The following is an 18,179-nucleotide window of genomic DNA, read 5'->3' as shown; positions in this document are numbered from 1 at the left end:
GTAGTAGTAGTAGTTAGATTGTAAGCTCTGAAGAGCAGAGATCATCTCTTACACGGTTAATGTAATGTGCAGCACTGTGTATGTCTGGCAGCACTATAGAAATGATGATTAGTAGTAGGAGAAGCTGTCTGAATGCTCAGTGACATCACAATGCATCTGGGTCATACCCAGAATTCTTGATGACATCATAATTCAGCTGTATATGGTTCCCCCACCTGAGCACAGTGTATAGATGCACCTTCTAGTCCAGGTTGTTTGTCTTGACTAGATTGTAAGCTCTTTTGAGCAGGGACTGTTTCTTCCAAGATTAGTAGTAGTAGAAGCTGTCTGAACGCTCAGTGACATCGCAATGCATCTGGATCATACCAAGAATTCTTGTTTGAGGGGACTCACCATAATTTATAAGGTGAGATGTTTATCTGGCACCCTATTTGTGAAGTTCACAGCAATGCCCTCTAAGGTGCCCCACTGCTCTTTTGCCATTTCTGGGTGGCCAGTCCATTACAAGATTGGCCCCTCCCATGGCCAAATGGCCTTGTTCTGGGCTTTTGGAACTTGGATGAAATTTTGGTTGAAATGTGGTATAAAGATAGGCGTCCAGGCGGTTTGGATGAACAATAACCTGAACGTTCAGATAGACAATTTATGAGGGAAAAAATGTTGTAGATGTATTTTTTGAAAATGGGCATTTTCCCACTGCCGACTTTGGATCTCTCGTGCCATACGCCCAAATAGGACTTAGACGTATGTTTTGATTTATGCCCCTCCATCTGTTCAGTGCACTACCATCTTTATTCAAAACCTTTGCAAATTGTTTACATTTTTATGCCAGTGTGCATTATAGGAAAGGAAGTAGACGAATAGTTGTGAAACAAAGGTCATTATACACAAAAAAGTGGATATATTTTTTTTAAATTATTTATTTATTCATTTTCAATAATACAATTCAAGATATACTTGTACAGAAAGCTTTTAAGTCAAAAAAAGTCCAATAATAATATAATAACTTCAAAGATATTAAATTAACTTAAATCAGCTCAAGTCCACAAAGATCCAAAATGTAATTTATAAAACGGAAACTAGGAAATGTTAACTAAGGAAAAATGATGCAAATTAGCTGATATGGACATCTAAATTATACTATACTCCTCCTTTCTTTTCCTTCTCAAGCCGAGATAGAGATAGGAAAGTTGTCAGCTGATAGAGCTCAAAGAAAACATATTGTATAATACATTTGCAAGGATATTGAAGGAAAAAAGTTGCTCCAAGAGCTATAATTCCCGGTTTTAACATAAGAAACTCTTTTCTTCACCTTTGTGTGTCCCTAGCTAAGTCTGGGAACATTTGTATTTTAAGTCCCATGAATTCTTTCCCTCTATTTTTAAAGAAAAGTCTCAAAATCCAATTCTTATCCATCGTTAGGGCTAAAGTTGCCACTAATGTTGCAGGAGTAGCCAATGTGGATAATTTAAATACATAAATTTCCCATTCAAAAAAAGAAAGCTTGTTATGACATCCCGATTCTGCAGAAGAGATCTTTTAAATAGCGATAAAAAAAAATTAATAAATTCAACCATATCTAAGAAACTAGAGCTGATGCGGTCTATCCAATGCAATTTTCTGAATAAGCACCCCAAAAAACCCCAGGAACAGGTCAAAAAAACCCAGGCACCAAGTAAAAGATATAAATTGGCATGTGTTATTAACCACGCAAGAAAAACAAAATTGCATGATTTTTCTGCTTGTTTTTGCTTGTTAAAAACATGAAATGCCATTGACATTTGCTTTGTCATTTCAAATGAATGCACATCCCTACTAATGTGTTTTATAAAAAAACAGATAGGAGTGGAAGAGTAGCCTGATAGAACAGTGAGCTGAGAACCAGGGAAGCCTGATTCATAGAAACAGAAACATGATGGCAGATAAAGACCAAATGGCCCATCCACAACCTCCACTATCTTCTCCTCTCCCTATTGGCTAAGGCTCTCTATACCTGCATTGTGATGTCATAGAACTTTATGGTTATAGAAACAAAGTAGCATGATGGCAGATATCCACAACCTCCACTTTCTCCTCCTCTCCCTATTGGCTAAGGCTCTCTACACCTGCATTGTGATTTCATAGAACTTTATGGTTATAGAAACATAGTAGCATGATGGCAGATAAAGGACAAATGGCCCATCCACAACCTCCACTATCTCCTCCTCTCCCTATTGGCTAAGGCTCTCTATACCTGCATTGTGATGTCATAGAACTTTATGGTTATAGAAACATAGTAGCATGATGGCAAATAAAGGACAAATGGCCCATCCACAACCTCCACTATCTCCTTCTCTCCCTATTGGCTAAGGCTCTCTACACCTGCATCGTGATGTCATAGAACTTTATGGTTATAGAAACATGATGGCAGCTAAAGGCCACTGCATGGGGGGTGATTGGGGGATATAAGATCAGGATATAGTCTGATCAAGTGGAGGATTGATGATTCCATCTTTTGACGTCATTTCCAGGCTACCAAACTGCTGGTAGCATGGTTGCACTTACTGACACCTTGGTAAGCCTAGCCAAGCTAACAGGTGGCATGGCAGCTAGTACCCAGTACCAACTCTGTGCGTTAGCTGTCACAGCCAGTCACAGTGCTTTAATTCGCCCTCGCCATCCGCTGGAGCAGGTCTTTAAATTCCAAAGTTGATCTCAAGGTTCAAAGAAGTGAAATGGGGAATATAGATGTATATTCTACTTTGTCAAATGCATGCATTCACGATATAGATGTTTAAATCCTGGCTTCTAGAAATCAGGTTTTGAACTTTTACTGTGGATATTTTTGTTCCAGGATTTTAGACTTCTACATCACCGATAGGGTTTGTAAAATAAGAACCATTATGCCCCTAGGAATGTCTGTAGATGGTATGCAAATAGGTAGGCATGATCTTGCAGACACTCATACATATGCACATGTAAATGATCCCAGAATTTTATAGAAGTCCTTTTCTGCCTCTAAAGCTGGCTTTACATTCAGACAAACCTTACAAAATTATCCCCAGCATGTCCTACTTTTATATCTCCGAACTAATGTGAAAAAAAAAGTACATTAATGCAAGAATAAACGGAAGATGAGAGCATGCACTGTTTTGTAAATCGTACTAGACTGATTGGACCTGGGTTGGCAACTGTCGGAAACAGGATACTGGGTTTGATGGACCTTCGGTCTGTCCCGGTATGGCAGCTCTTATGTTCTTATGCTATTTACATAAGTATTATGCTAGACCATTAAATGCTATCATAACCCACAAAGAATCCAATTTCTTTGGCACCAGTTCAGCTACCAGACCTCAGTACCATTAGATTATCCCAGGGAAGTATAATCATACTAATCTTATAGCCCGTTACATTAACGGGTGCTAGAATATATGTGTGTGTGTCTATCTTTATTTATTTCTCTCTCTCTCCTTAGCCACTTTCTTTCTTTCTGTCTTTCTTTTTCCTTGGCTGTCCATCACCACCCCTTGCCTGCTCCCCCTGTCCATTCTCCCTTCCTTTTACCTCCCCTGTGTCGACCACCACCCCTTCACAGCTCTCCTTATGCAGCAGCAGGCCTTCTCCCTTTGTTTTACCTCCCCCCTGTCCAGCAGCACCTCTTTCCTTCTCCCCCTGTCCAGCAATAGGTGTCCCTTCCTTTTTCTCCCCCCCTCCTCCTTCTTATCCCTATGATACACTTACCTTGCTCTGCCCCTGATCAGAGGTTCCCGACAGCCGCCCATTCTAAATAATCTATAATAATCAATTATGTTTTGTGTTTCATCTCTCATTGAGATACTTGCGCATTTATCTCTTTTGTTTAGTAGTCAAGAGTTTTCTCTTGGATATTTTATTAATGCAGTCAAGAAGAATATCGCAGGACGTGCAAACAGGAATCCAGCTGTATGTCATCAAGCTTCCCGTTTCAATTCCTCTGTAGGAGGAGACGCAGGACTACACCGAAGGCATATGACTGCCAGCATTCATTAGGACCGGTGTTTAATCTGGAGTGACAGCACCAGTGACAGAATCAGAGCCGAGAGTTGGCACCAGCTCAATAAATAAACCTACCGGGAAACACGGGGAAGAATATTTTGAATGATTTTAGCTGGCACAGCGCTATGAGGTTGCAGAATGGCACGGCGATACACCTACTGACTAATTCCGCTGTGCAATGTTGGCTGACAGATTTTAGCTGGATAGAAACATTTAGGCCTCTATTTGCATGCAAATGGATGCTATTCATGTGTGAACCACATTAGATATGGACCCTGCCAGATGGAATACTTTGGGCTGAGGCCATTCTGTTTGCTGCAAGCTATACGTAGTCATACGTAGCCGAAACGGCACTGCAGTTTTTCCAAAGTTTTGAGATTATTTGCTTGTGCAGACCAGAGAAAAGTGTCAGGTTTTAGGGCAAGCAGGGCACAGGGAGCTGAAGATGTTTCATGCCCATCCCCCTACCTCTCAGTACCTTTAAATATCAGTTGAGCTACTGCTACGATTAATTATTTCTATAGCGCAGGGGTAGGGAACTCCGGTCCTCGAGAGCCGTATTCCAATCGGGATTTCCCCCAATGAATATGCATGAGATCTATTTGCATGCACTTCTTTCAATGCATATTCATTGGGGAAATCCCGACTGGAATACGGCTCTCGAGGACTGGAGTTCCCTACCCCTGCTATAGCGCTACCAGACGCATGCAGCGCTGCACAGAGTCACAAAGATTAAGGGCTCCTTCTATCAAGCTGTGGTAGGCGGTTAACGCGCGGAATACCGCGCGTTCAAACGCCTGCCGCGCTAGTCGCTAACACCTCCATTGACGAGGCATTAGTTTTTTGGTGTGCCGCGGAGGTTAGCGCAAGATGAAATATCCGACGCGCTAACCCCCGTAGCGCACCTTGATAAAAAGGAGCCCTAAGAAAGCAGTCCCTGCTCGAAAGAGCTTACAATCTAAACAGGCAAGACAGACAAACAGGATGTCATGGATACAATTAAGGAGAACGGTTAATCAACAGGCTGGGTTGGACGGCAGAGGAGTAGGGTTAAAGATTGAAAGCTATATAAAAAAGGTGGGTTTTCAGTCTGCTTTTAAACAAGGGAAGGGGCTTGATGGACAAACTCGGGTAATTTATTCCAGGCATAGGGGGCAGCTAGATGAAAGGAACGAAGTCTGGAATTGGTAGTGGAAGAGAAGGGTAACGCTAAGAGTGACTTAACTGAGGAACGGAGTTCTCTGGGAGGTATATAAGGAGAGAGAAGAGAGGGGAGATATTGAGGGGCAGCAGAAGGAACACACTTGAGGTAGGCAGAGGAGTTAGGGAAAAACGGCATAGCCAGGACTAATTTTTGGTGTGGTATGGCTTTAAATGGTGGTGACCTTATGAAGGCAAGGGAGCTGTCTTTAGAACCCAAACAAGTCTTTATTAGAAACAGTAGGTCCCAACAAGGATCCCAGTTTTGGCGTAGAGAAGACGCCTTCTTTAGGGGGACACGAGTGATTTTCGCTACTCAAGTGTCCCCTGAAGAAGGCGTGTTCTATGAGCCGAAACTAGGATCCTTGTTGGGACCTACTGTTCCTAATAAAGACTTGTTTGGGTTGTAAAGACAGCCCTCTTGTCTTTCCTTGTTGTTTTGCTTGCATCCCAAGGCGAGGGGCTCTTCTGTTTGCCTGGTAACTTTATAAAGTCATTTTTGTTTGGTTTTGTTTTTTTAAACTTCTTTATTCATTTTAAACCTACAATTGTGCACAAAAGATGATACAATTACATATAAGATTAATATTATAGCGCAATACACTTTCAAAAACAATAAGAAGACTTATTTTCCCCCACCCAACTGGACAACAAAATCATAAAAATATATAAACAATCCAACCATACTTTCTAATCAATCCCAGAGCATATCCCCCTCCCCAGGATGTGTACATTTTCCTCATTAATATAAAAATAATCAATCCTTACAATATTTAGTTAATGGTTCCCAAACATCCACAAATTTTTTATAATATCCCTTCTGAATGGCTTTGAACCTTTCCATTTTAAAGGCATAACATAGGGATTCCCACCAGAATGAATAATTTAATCTGTTCCAATTTTTCCAATTCTTTAAGATAAGCTGCATGGCAACCCCAGTCATTATAAGGAAAAGTTTGTTATTTTTCATCGAAAGTTGACTTTTTGCTCTCATAGATTTTCCAAATAAGATAGTATCATATGATAAAACCACTGAATTTTCTAATAAATTATTAACTTAATCCCAGATAGATCTCCAAAATATTATTATAAAGTCATTTTTGCATTTGTGGTAAAATACAGGATGAGACCAAAAAAACCCCATGGGGTCCTTTTATCAAGCCGCGCTAGACATTTCATCACGCGCTAACCCCCGCGGCCGGCTATAAAACTAACGCCTGCTCAATGCAGGAGTTAGCGGCTAGCGCGGCAGGTGGTTTAACGTGCGGTATTACGCGTGTTAAACCCCTACCACAGCTTGATAAAAGGACCCCCATAACTCCCTAGTGTTTTTTGCAGTTTTCTCAGCAAACGCTTTGTATTTCAAAGATAAATTTTAGGCACCTGTTTAGTCATCATACTTACAAATTCCTATTAAGCAACATTCAATTATCTTAAGCTGTATTGATTTTACTGTCATTTTAGTTCGGGTTGCCAGATTTTGTCCTAAAATAAAAAGAGGATGTGTGGCCCCATCCCAATCCACTCATGCTCCTGCCCCCGTTCCGCCCACGGCCCCTCCCTGTTCTGACCCTCCCCCACCAACCCCGGCCCCATACAAATCCTGTCTCTTTGGGGCCGTATTTGGAAGGCATCTTCCCAGCGCCTAACACTGAGCGCCATTTACTGAATTCCCTAAATAAGAACGTTCCGGGTTTTCTTGCCTCAAATATGAGTACAGATTTGATCTGGTCCAGAACCCGGCTGTTTTTCTTTTTAGCCGTCCATGGCACTCACAAGATTCGTTACCATATGCACTGTCACTGTGACCGTTCCTGAACATACTCAATGTGCAGTAAAGTACTTTCAGTATGGTAAATGTATGTCAGGGATCTCAAAGTCCCTCCTTGAGGGCCGCAATCCAGTCGGGTTTTCAGGATTTCCCCAATGAATATGCATTGAAAGCAGTGCATGCACATAGATCTCATGCATATTCATTGGGGAAATCTTGAAATTAGATTGCAGCCCTCAAGGAGGGACTTTGAGATCCCTGATGTATGGGGACGCACAGGGAGCACCCCTCCCCCCCCCCAATAGTTAGCACACAGCGGTCCTTTAATTTAGCCATGCCAGTTTGTAACGGCTCATTAACTAGTTTGTAAATTCAGGAGTAGGGAACTCCGGTCCTCGAGAGCCGTATCCCAGTTGGGTTTTCAGGATTTCCTCCATGAATATGCATTGAAAGCAGTGCATGCACATAGATCTCATGCATATTCATGGGGGGAAATCCTGAAAACCCGACTGGAATACGGCTCTCGAGGACCGGAGTTCCCTACCCCAGCTCTAATTTGAGCATACAACTATATAGAATCCAGGGATCTGTTTTTATAAATTACCTTTTTTTCCTCTCTTATTATTAGCAAAAAAGAGGCAAGAACAACACTGAAGGAGAAAGAATGAAGCCCAGAGGTGGGGCAGAAGTGCCAGACATGGAGGTGTCGGAATGCATGCATCTGATCCTTATACAGGGGCAGCATATCACCCTGCACCTATCACCATGTGCTCTGGAATCGCACCTTACCATGAGACCTGCTGTCAGAGGAGTCGGCAAGGCACACATCAGCGATCTGAGGGCGAACAGACTGTGAGATTGCGGACATCGCGTGAACCTGCCCTGATAAATGGCACATCGAGAGGAACGAAATGTCAGAGACAAACATCAACAATGCCTTTATTCATGAGCTCCGACACCCACATAACAGTGCGGGAAGCTGACGAGCACAAATATCTGTGGCACTATGACTAATGACCAACAGTGCAAGTATAGGTAGCATTACCCTAAGGTTGTGGGTTCAAAACCCTCGCTGCTCCTTGTGACCCTGGGCAAGTCACTTAATCCCCTCAATGCCACAGGTACACTACATAAGAGTTTGAGCCCGCCGTGACAGATAGGGAAATATGATATAGGACCTGAATGTAAACCACGTGAGGACATAAGCGGTATATAAATAATTAAATAAATAAAATTACAGTTGGGAGCTCACTTGTACATTACATGCAATTGTATGCATGTACAGGGGAACCTTGGTTGGCAAGCATAAATCGTTCCAGAAGCGTGCTCATATATCAAAGTGAGTTTCCCCATAGAAAATATGGAAAAATCGCTTGATTCGTTCCATAGACCCCCCACGCCCCACAAGGCCACCGGCGCTGCTCGCTACCAACCCACCACATCACATCCCAAAAAGATCCCTCCCCCCCCACCCCCAAGGCCACTGGCATGCTTCTACCCCACTCCTGAGAACCGGCATCGCCCGCCCTCCCAAACCCAAACCCTTACCGCGATCTGGCACCGGCACACAACTCCAACCCATCGGTGCTGGAAGATCCTGCCTCTTGCCGCTGATCTCTGCTGGGCCAGGCCTTGAGCATCTGCGCGTGCTCAAGGCCTTCTGGCTCCCACTTTCTCTGAGATTCGAAGCGGTTCAAAGAAAAGCAACCAAAACAACATGGCATCTGGACCAAAAGAAGTACAGTGGTACCTTGGATTACGAGCATAATCCGTTCCAGGAACATGCTCGTAATCCAAAATGCTCATTTATCAAAGCGAGTTTCCCCATAGGAAATAATGGAAACTCACTTTGATACGTTCCCACCCTCCCACCCAAGATAACAGGCATCGCTCAACCCCCCACCCCACCCCCCGCTCACAAAGGCCCCCTCGCTCCAACCGGCACTCCCCCCCCCCCACCGCACGAACCGGCCCCCCCGCCAGTACAACTTAAATTTACCCACCTCCCCGTCTAGCACCAGCACCGGCACCGGCACGCAGGCACAGCTCCTGTGCCTAGAAGATCTTCCGGCTTCGGTTCCTTTGTCCCGGCACGCTTTTGACCTGACACCTCTGGCTTCTGCCTGCCTTGAGCATGCATCTGCGCATGCTCAAGGACTTCTATTCTCCCTCTCGCCTTCCTCTACGTAGCTCACATGCACAAAACAATGTTTCCATTCTACAGTGGAACCTCGGTTTGCGAGTGTTTTGCAAGACGACCAAAACACTCGGCAAACTTTCGTCCCGCAAAACGAGTGTTGATTCGTTACACGAGCTCTCACTATGGTGGCCCAGGGGTGGGTACCTGCCTGTGGGTGCTGCAGCCCTTGTAGCGTAGTGGCTTCCTTTCCCCGGGGTCCCCGTGCGGCTTTCCTCCCTCTTCGGCCGATGCCTCCGCCGTTCACCAGCGCCTCCCGGCTTCCGATTCAAGCCGTCCTGCGTGCTTGTACTTGGTGCGTGTGTTGTTGGAGCGGCGCCGGCTTGACGGGGGAGTTCAGAGGTCCTGCGCATGCGTCAGAAGGATGGCGGCTGACTTGAATCAGAAGCCGGGAGGCGCTGGTGAGCGAAATAGGCATCGGCTGAAGAGGGAGGAGAGCCGCACAGGGACCCCGGGGAAAGGAAACCACCACGCTGCAAGGGCTGCAGCCCACAGGGGTGGCTGCATACCCACCCCGGGGCCATCATAGTAAACCTTGGTTGTGGAACGAATTGGTTCAGTTTACATTGTGGCCTATGAGGACATGTGCTTTGATATACGAGTACTTTGAATTACGAGCATGCTTCTGGAACGAATTATGCTCGTAAACCAAGGTACCACTGTATTTGTAATGCATAGGTTCCTCAATCTTTATCTTACACTGACAAGTGAAAGCTCAGTTAAATCCTAACAGCACTATTTCACTTTTTCCTCAATTTTTAATACAAGCAACGTGCTTACGTACAGTTAACAAGTGCGTTCCTAAGAAAAGCCAGGACATCAGACATGGATCCAGCTGCTTGCAGGTGTTCTACTCAGCTCTTCAATCAGATTTTGAAATGTTTTGCTTGTTACCTCTTAGGCCTTGGGACGGTTGTTGGGAGGAATGGGGAAGAACCTAGTGGGAATGCTCACTGAAGAAAAAAAAACAAATTACAGCTTCTGGTGGAACTCAGTGTGTCATCTGTACAAAATGGAACATTTACTTGCAATACAAAATGGTCATTTTAATAGATTTAAAGATGTGTGGAGGCCAATAATAAATTATCATAATGATTAATGTTAATTTATTATTCTTTTTCCTTATATGATAATTGACAGAATGGGGGGATGGGTGGGTTATGATAATTTAATATATATGTGCATGATTTAATTGATTAATATACATAGGAATTATATTATTCATGTATAGATATGAGATGGGGGTGGGATATAAATCTTTTAGGTATATAATGTTAGGGAATTATCAAGTAATAATGTAATATGTTGTGTTCATATTTTCATGTACACATGTTAAAATGAATAAAAAGATTTGGAAAAAAAGAAAGAAAAAAACAGCCTTTTAAAATGAGTATTTTGAATGAAAATCAAAAGGTGATTGAAGGGAAAGCAGATAAAAGTCTATAGTTCCAAAATGCAGCGGAAGTGTTTTGAATAAGTCTAATGGACATGTAACAAAATAAAAGTACAATTTACAAGGTTTTTCTGGTCACGCTTGCTGAAATATTCTCCACTTTACACTCGTATATCACGGTGTGTGGCATTTTACAGTTTTCAGTACAAACTAGCAATAATATTGACGTTTGTTCTTTCCAACCCAACAGAAGTTGGAAAGAATTACTTAAAAGGAACTGAGAAATGTCCGTCCATCTGTCTGGGGGGCAAAAATAGCTCTCTGGAATTGAAACTGACTGGCATGAAATTTGGCATGAGAGAAAAAACTGTTGAACAGATAGATACATTGAGTTCCAAAATAGGCCAGATTGGACAAGGGGTTCCAAATAATAAAAAGACCCTTTCCCAAATAGAATGGCCCAATAAATTTCTAAAGCAGGAGTTCCAGCTTCTGTAGCATAGAAAATTACATATAATGAAATATAGCAGCCAGAGAATTTTTTTTGTGTGTGTTCTCTTCTGATCTTTCCTAAATGACCCCCCACAACTTCCCTCAACCCTAGAAACTGCCCAATCCACCAAAAATACCCACCGCAAGTGTCCCTGCCACACAAACTGATGCAACCCCCAAAACTACCACCAGCAATGACCTCCCTGCCCCAAAGTGCTCTGAATCCCCAAAACTACTCCCATAAGGGTATCACTATTCCACAAACTGTCCCACCCCCTAGTGGCATAGTAAGGGTGAGGCGGGGGGGGGGATATCACACCTCACCGCCAGTGGAGGCGCCGGCACCTTGCTCATACTCTCCCTTCCCCGCCCCCCACATATCTCTTTAAAAATCTTCGCCAGCAGGAGCAACTAGTCTAGCCTGCTGCTCGTGCCGGTCTGACTCCCTCTGAAATGATTTCCGGGTCATGGGGCCTGGAAGTGACATTATCAGAGGGAACGCCAGCACGAGGAGTAGGCTGGAGAAGCTGCTCACGCAGGTGAAGATTTAGAGGTGCCTTGGGTGGGAAGGAAGGGCGCAAGTGTGGTGGGCGCAAGTGTGGGCTGGCTGGCGGCCTGGTGGGCGGGGCGAGGTACAGAAGGAGCGGGGGGAAGTGGAGAGGAGGGCCCTAGCCACCTCTTACCCTCGCTATGCCACTGCCACCCTCACAACTGCCCCATTACATATGAAGGACAACTACCTATAACTGTAATGACTAGAGTGCACCAGATAGCAACCTATTTTCATTTATAGAATCCTATCATAACTGGGTATATGCGTGTGCGCCATTAGGCTTGAGAATTTATGGCAGCCAGAGCAGTGATGTAAAATATTCCCATCTTACTGCACCCTAATTCTATAAAAAGCGCTAGGGGGGTTCTCTGTGGGACTGGGGCGTTCTAAATCCAGAAAAAAACAATTTTTTCTTGCAACCCCCAATGACAAGATTAAAGAAACATCGATTCCCTTGAATGGCCTTGACTATACAGTCTATAAAAATATTGGGAGTGACTATAGATAAACCAGTGATTCCCAACCCTGTCCTGGAGGAATACCAGGCCAATCGGGTTTTCAGGCTAGCCATAATGAATATGCATGAGAGAGATTTGCATATGATGGAAGTGATAGGCATGCAAATTTGCTTCATGCATATTCATTAGGGCTAGCCTGAAAACCCAATTGGCCTGGTGTTCCTCCAGGACAGGGTTGGGAACCACTGGATAAACAACTCACTTTAGAACGTCATGCTGATCTATTATTGAAGAAATGCTTTGCTGTGCTCTGGAAACTTCGCACTATTAAGAAATACTTTGATGAAGCTTCATTCCGTCTGTTATTGTAATGTTATTTATTTGGGTGCTTTTAAGAAAATTTTAAGAAAATTGAGAGTGGTTCAAAACACTGCAGTTCGATTGATCTTTGGATTGAAAAAAATGGGAGCATATTACACCATATTATTTGAAACTCCACTGTTACAAATCAATTTTTGGTTTGTCACCTGGATACCTTGTTTCCTATTTTTCTTTCAACCACCCAAATAAGGTCACAGACAGAGTTTATCTGTTTACATTTCCTTCCGCTAAATTATATTGTTACAAAAGATTTCTGGAGAGAACTCTCTTTTCAAGCTGCCAAATTGAATGGTTAGTTTGGTAAAATTATGCTAGGTTCCTCTTCTTATCTTGATTTTAGAAAACTATTAAAGACCCAACTGTTTGAAAAATTTGTATCCTAACTGGTTGTTTCGTTTAATAATTTTATGCTTCCGTCATGCAATGTATCTTCTTTTAAATTGTATTTTTACTATATGGTCGTTTCTTATTTGTTGTAATCTGCTTAGAACCATTCTTTTAAATTGTATTTTGCTTTTAAATCATATTTTCTACTGTAGAACCAATTCTTATTTATTGTATTTTGTTTTGAATTGTTTTTTCCTTTTAAAATTACTCTCCACTGTATGGCTTGTGCTTATTTGTTGTAAACCGCCTAGAACCATTTTTTGGGTAGGTGGTATATAAAAATAAAATTACTATTATTATTAATAATAATAATAATTTTTGCTCCTCCTGGTGATATTGTCAATACTCTGGAGGTCCCTCGGGCCAGAGATCTTATCGGGCAACCGAACAGCAGTTTTGCGGAGCTAGGTGTCCTCACTCGTCGGGACGGAGTCCGCCCTACTTCCACCCCAAAGAAGATTGCAGATCGGAGGGAGGCTCTCGGTATTCCTAGTGGAGTGGATCAACATCACCACAGATCGCCGGTTGCTGGACATTCTGCAAGACGGGTAGAAACTCAAATTTTATGGGCCTCTTCTAGAATTGTTCCTGAACTCCTGCACAAATGTGGATGCTCCCAATTTCTTTAATTGAATGACAAGCAATTCGTGGAGCTAATTGAAATGAATTAAAATTTGCATGTGTATTTTTAGGCACGTGTTTAGGTGTAAATTTCAAGGGAGGTTCAAAATAAGTGGCATGACTAACAGAGTTTCATGGGCGGATCGTAAGCATTGCTCCAATTTACACATATAATTATAAAATGGGGAGGGGATTCACACCTTATTTACCCACCCCACCCCCTTTTTATCAAGCTACACTAGAGGAATTTTTTGCCATTGATGTCACCTGGTTAACTTATTATTTAACAAGAGAAGAAAAATCCAACGAAGACTGCAGTACAAAAACAGCAAACACGAAACAAGAAAAAACTGCAGGCTGTGTTTATTATATCAAATATTAAAACCGGTCAATAATACCACCTTTTTACAAACCAAGGGACCCGACACGGTCTGTGTTTCGGTAAACACGCCTTCCAAGGGGTCCATTTTGCGTTGAAACCGTCGGCTCGCGTTCATTGATCGCGTTCATCAATTTTAATTGTGGTTTGTCTTAAAACCTGATCAACCATGGACCCCTGAGGAAGGCGTGTTTACCGAAACACAGACCGTGTCGGGTCCCTTGGTGTGTAAAAAGGTGGTATTATTGACCGCATTTAATATTTGATATAATAAACACAACCTGCATTTTGTACATACTGTCTGCAGTTTTAACTAATTATTTATCCAGGTAAAATTGTTTTACAAAGGTTTTTCAAGTATTGTTGAATATCCAAGTTGAATTTTATTTATTTATTTTATTTAAGACATTTATATACCAAATATGACCTGCACGGTTTACATAAATACCATACATAAAATATGACAATACAACATAATTGTTATCGAAACAAATCCTACATATCATCAAAAGGCGTAAATCAAATCATCGACCATGCACACAGTTTCACATCTTGATCACATTCGTACTCCATTACATAAATGAATTCTCTCAAAAGCGCTAACCCCCCTTCTCTGTTTTGTTTTGTTTTAAAAAATAACCCCCTCTTTTACTAAGGTGCGCTATGCTTTTTAGCGCACGGTAAATATCAGCACGCGCTAATCACACGCTAAACGCTAACATGTGCATGTTATCCTGTGGACGCGTTAGCAGTTAGCGCACACATTGATTTTGCGCATGCTAAACGCACACTAAAACGCTTAGCGCACCTTTCTAAAAGAGGGCCTAAGTGTTTATACCCTTTGTATGAACCAGAGAACAAACTGATATCAAGTCAGATTTGGTAACCAGACCTCAAATACCCAAGGCACTACTTAAATAAACTTTTGTGCCCTTACTGGGGTGGTAAATTCATCATTGGTCTTGGTAAAGTGATATGTGCTCTATTTTAATTTTGTAAACATGCCACATTGTAGTTCCTACAATACAATACAACTGTATCTCCTTAATAGCAAGCTTTGGATATGATTCATTAAACTGTGTACACACTTTCATGTCATTTGAAGGTTAAAAGATTCCTTAGCCCTTCTTGCCAGCGTAGTATTATTTCTGTTTTCATCAATGTGGAAGCTAAAGCAGATACATACAGAAATAATATTTTCCCCTTTGCATTTATATGTGTGTTATTATATAATGCCCACAGTATGATTTCTTAAGGAAATTATTATCAACGTTGCTTTTTGGCCAACCAAAATATATGCAGTTCCTCACTGTGATCCTGGATCTTTGCCTAGTTATTACCACTTTCTTATTTACACTACCACATTCATTAGACTTCACTATAGACTTGCTCCAATGATACCCTGCGATAACACTGCAATGCATCACATGTTGCATTCACACTGATGTGTACACCGTTTCAATTTATGCATCCTTAGTAATAAATGCTAACCTTGAACTGCACTTGCTGATAAGTTTAAAAAAAAAAAAAAGATTAGCCCATCTAGTGTATGCTAAGAACAAAAACCTGATTATAGTGGACTTAGCTAGAGCCGTTCATATTCCATAAATAGACCATGTTCATTTAACAGCAAGAACAAAGCATAATTGCTTCTCTCCACCTCTTCTATGTTCTGTAGAGAATTTATTTTTGAGAAAGGGCTCTGTATGCTTTCACTTCCTTATTATCTGTGGGCACTGGTCTTGAACCAATGAAGCCAATGGGAACTAATGAAAAAGCATTTTTCATCTTCGTTACATTTGAATCAGCACTAACTTGCTTAATGAGTTTGAATCCACCCTTGAGTTGATTAAAGATATGAAGTATTAAAATCATGAGACCAAATGCTTGAGACCTTGAATTATGAAAGGGGCTATGGGTTGGCATTTAGTAAGGGGTTAGCTTTCAGAATGACTTATGTGATCCTCTTCCGGGAGACAGTTCCACACATCTACCACCCTTTCCGTAAAAAAGTATTTCCTTAGATGCCTCCTGAGCCTATCACCTCTTAACTTCATCCTATGCCCTCTCATTCCAGAGCTTCCTTTCAAATGAAAAAGACTTGACTCGTGTGCATTTCCATCACAGAAAGTATTTAAACGTCTCTATCATATCTCCCCTCTCCCGCCTTTCCTCCAAAGTGCACAGATTGAGATCTTTAAGTCTGCCCCTCCCCCTTTTAGCTAAGATGGCAAGTTCCATACAATCCCAAGAATTCCCCGAACCTGAGTCTCAAACCGCTCTAGAGGCCAAATCGACGTTGCCTTCCCCAGACCTTGGCAGCGTGCTCGTGACCAGCCTCCTGAACCTGGAGCCGCTGGGCACCGACCTGTTCAGAGGCGTGCATCACTGGTTTCCTGTTTCTCAGAGGCTCTTTTGGGGGACAAATCGTGGGTCAAGCCCTCGTTGCTGCTGGCTCCCTGCGCTAATAACCACTATCACGGTTTAGTAAAAGGGGGGTAAATTCTGTTGTTTAGGCTATTTCCGTAAGGTAATAAGCTGCATTGTTATTGGCTCTGACCTTTGTTGAGTTTTATTGTCTTAATGTGTGATAGGATGGTTGTTATTTTGTAGTCCTTTTACTAAGGTGCGGTAGCCGATTTAGCACGAGCTAATTGCTAACACGCACTAACGCGTCCATAATGGACGCAGTAGCACACGTTAACATTTAGTACGCGCTAGCATGCCTTAGTAAAAGGACCCTTATTTGGTGAACTGTTATGTGTATGTTGCTGTCTTTTTATTATGTATGTTTTGCTGTAATCCACATAGAATTGGTGGATTTGCGGTGTTATAAATTTTTAAATAAATATCCTAAGAAGGAAAAATATTTACATGTGCATTCAGTTATAAAATTACTCTCCCAAACTGTTCTCCTTACTTCATCCATTGATCAGGAAAAAAAAACCCAAAAAACATTTATACATTTGTATTCTCTCCAATGACCTATTGGCTGCATAAACTCATTTCCCAATCCATTACTTCTGGGCGTGGTACTAACAGAATGTTTAGTGGCAATTCTTCAGATTCAGATAAATATAGAACTTATTCTCCAAAACTGAGCTCGTTTATTGATATTTGTTTTACTTTTTAGTGTGTGTTCACAATTTTTATTGTTTTTTTTAGAAGAAACAATAACAAGAGAAAGATATCCATACAGTAATTGAACATGTACTCTACACACCTTTGTGGACTTGTTGAACTGTGACCTTAGAGTGTGGACTGTAATTGCAATTTTTGTGTTTCTGTCAAGCATGAGTATTTGCCCTTAAGCCTTGCTATGCATACATACTTTTGTCGTACCAATTACTGTTTGTAAACTAAACTAAATTAAAGCTTTACTTTATGTACCGGGTCGTCAACCTAAGGAAGCTCGACTCGGTTTACGACAATTAGATAAAAACTAAAGAAAGTTGGCAATGATTAAATAAAAACTAAAGAAAGTAATAGCAAACGTTTCAAAGAGATTCCTTTTCAAAATGTTTGGCAAAAAGAAAAGTTTTTAGAAGTTTGCAGAAGAGTATGGCTGATGCCTTAGCAAAGGAGAAGCTGTCCCCTGTCACCGTCAACGTGCTTGCTGAGAATGGTCGCCTGCACCAGACTCCAGATGTGATTGCTGCTTTTAATAGAATGATGAGTGCTCATCGAGGAGAAGTGCCGTGCACAGTCACCACCGCTGGGCCTTTAGAAACGGCCAGTCTTACAGAACTGCAGGCTGCTTTGGGAGGCTTCCTGGCAAAAGGAGAAATTCTGAAATTGGAGACCAAGACTGATCCTTCTATCCTTGGGAGAATGATTGTCAGCCTTGGAGATAAATACATTGACATTTCTACAAAAGCCAAGATTCAGAAAATGACCAACATCATGCGGGAGACTGTCTGAGAGCTTTTATCCTGGATCACTAATACTTTGCCGTCTGCATTCTTTCTCAGAGTAAAACCTCATTGTAAAAAGTGGTATGGTAAAAACAATAAAAATTTCTCTACAACATGAAAAAAAAAAAAGAAGTTTGCTGAAAGATTGGAAAGAACTGGGGCTCCTCAGAATTAAGGGGAGTTCATTCCATAGTTGAAAAAGTTTAAAAGCCAGAGACTGACTGAAGATCTTAACTCCTCTAATTCCTTTTCTAGGTGGCAAATCGTGCACTCAGCACTTGTTGCCCCCCTGGCATGTAGGACCTGGTACAAACGACACTCAGACAATTTCAACTCAGAGTGGAATTTATTAGGCCGCAGCCAGCAGCGCAATATAACATTACTTATCTGCATCAGATGAACATAACATAACAACATAA

At 41.9% G+C, this 18,179-nt stretch overlaps 1 protein-coding gene across 1 annotated transcript; it reads left to right on the top strand.

Annotated features, from left to right (window-relative positions):
• Positions 1-2,530: 2,530 nt before the first annotated feature.
• Positions 2,531-17,867, top strand: LOC117359131 (ATP synthase subunit O, mitochondrial-like). Its single transcript, XM_033941341.1, has 3 exons — positions 2,531-2,671; positions 7,614-7,837; positions 17,380-17,867. Exons 1-3 carry the CDS (start codon positions 2,531-2,533, stop codon positions 17,765-17,767), a joined length of 753 nt encoding a protein of 250 aa, XP_033797232.1. The 3' UTR covers positions 17,768-17,867.
• The last annotated feature ends 312 nt before the right edge of the window (positions 17,868-18,179 follow it).

Source organism: Geotrypetes seraphini, chromosome 4 (genome assembly GCF_902459505.1).
Source record: "Geotrypetes seraphini chromosome 4, aGeoSer1.1, whole genome shotgun sequence".
NCBI classification, from domain to species: Eukaryota; Metazoa; Chordata; class Amphibia; order Gymnophiona; family Dermophiidae; genus Geotrypetes; species Geotrypetes seraphini.
The sequence above is the reverse complement of the archived record's forward strand: the minus strand, read 5'-3'. Positions and strand labels throughout refer to the sequence as shown.

Bases quoted from the DNA above. Each gene is read 5' to 3' on its own strand.
- LOC117359131 (XM_033941341.1), top strand. From the start codon at position 2,531: ATGGTTGCACTTACTGACACCTTGGTAAGCCTAGCCAAGCTAACAGGT. The intron at 2,672-7,613 runs GTCTTTAAATTC...TCTTATTATTAG, and splicing joins CTCGCCATCCGCTGGAGCAG to CAAAAAAGAGGCAAGAACAA. The intron at 7,838-17,379 runs GTGAGATTGCGG...TTTGGCAAAAAG, and splicing joins GATCTGAGGGCGAACAGACT to AAAAGTTTTTAGAAGTTTGC.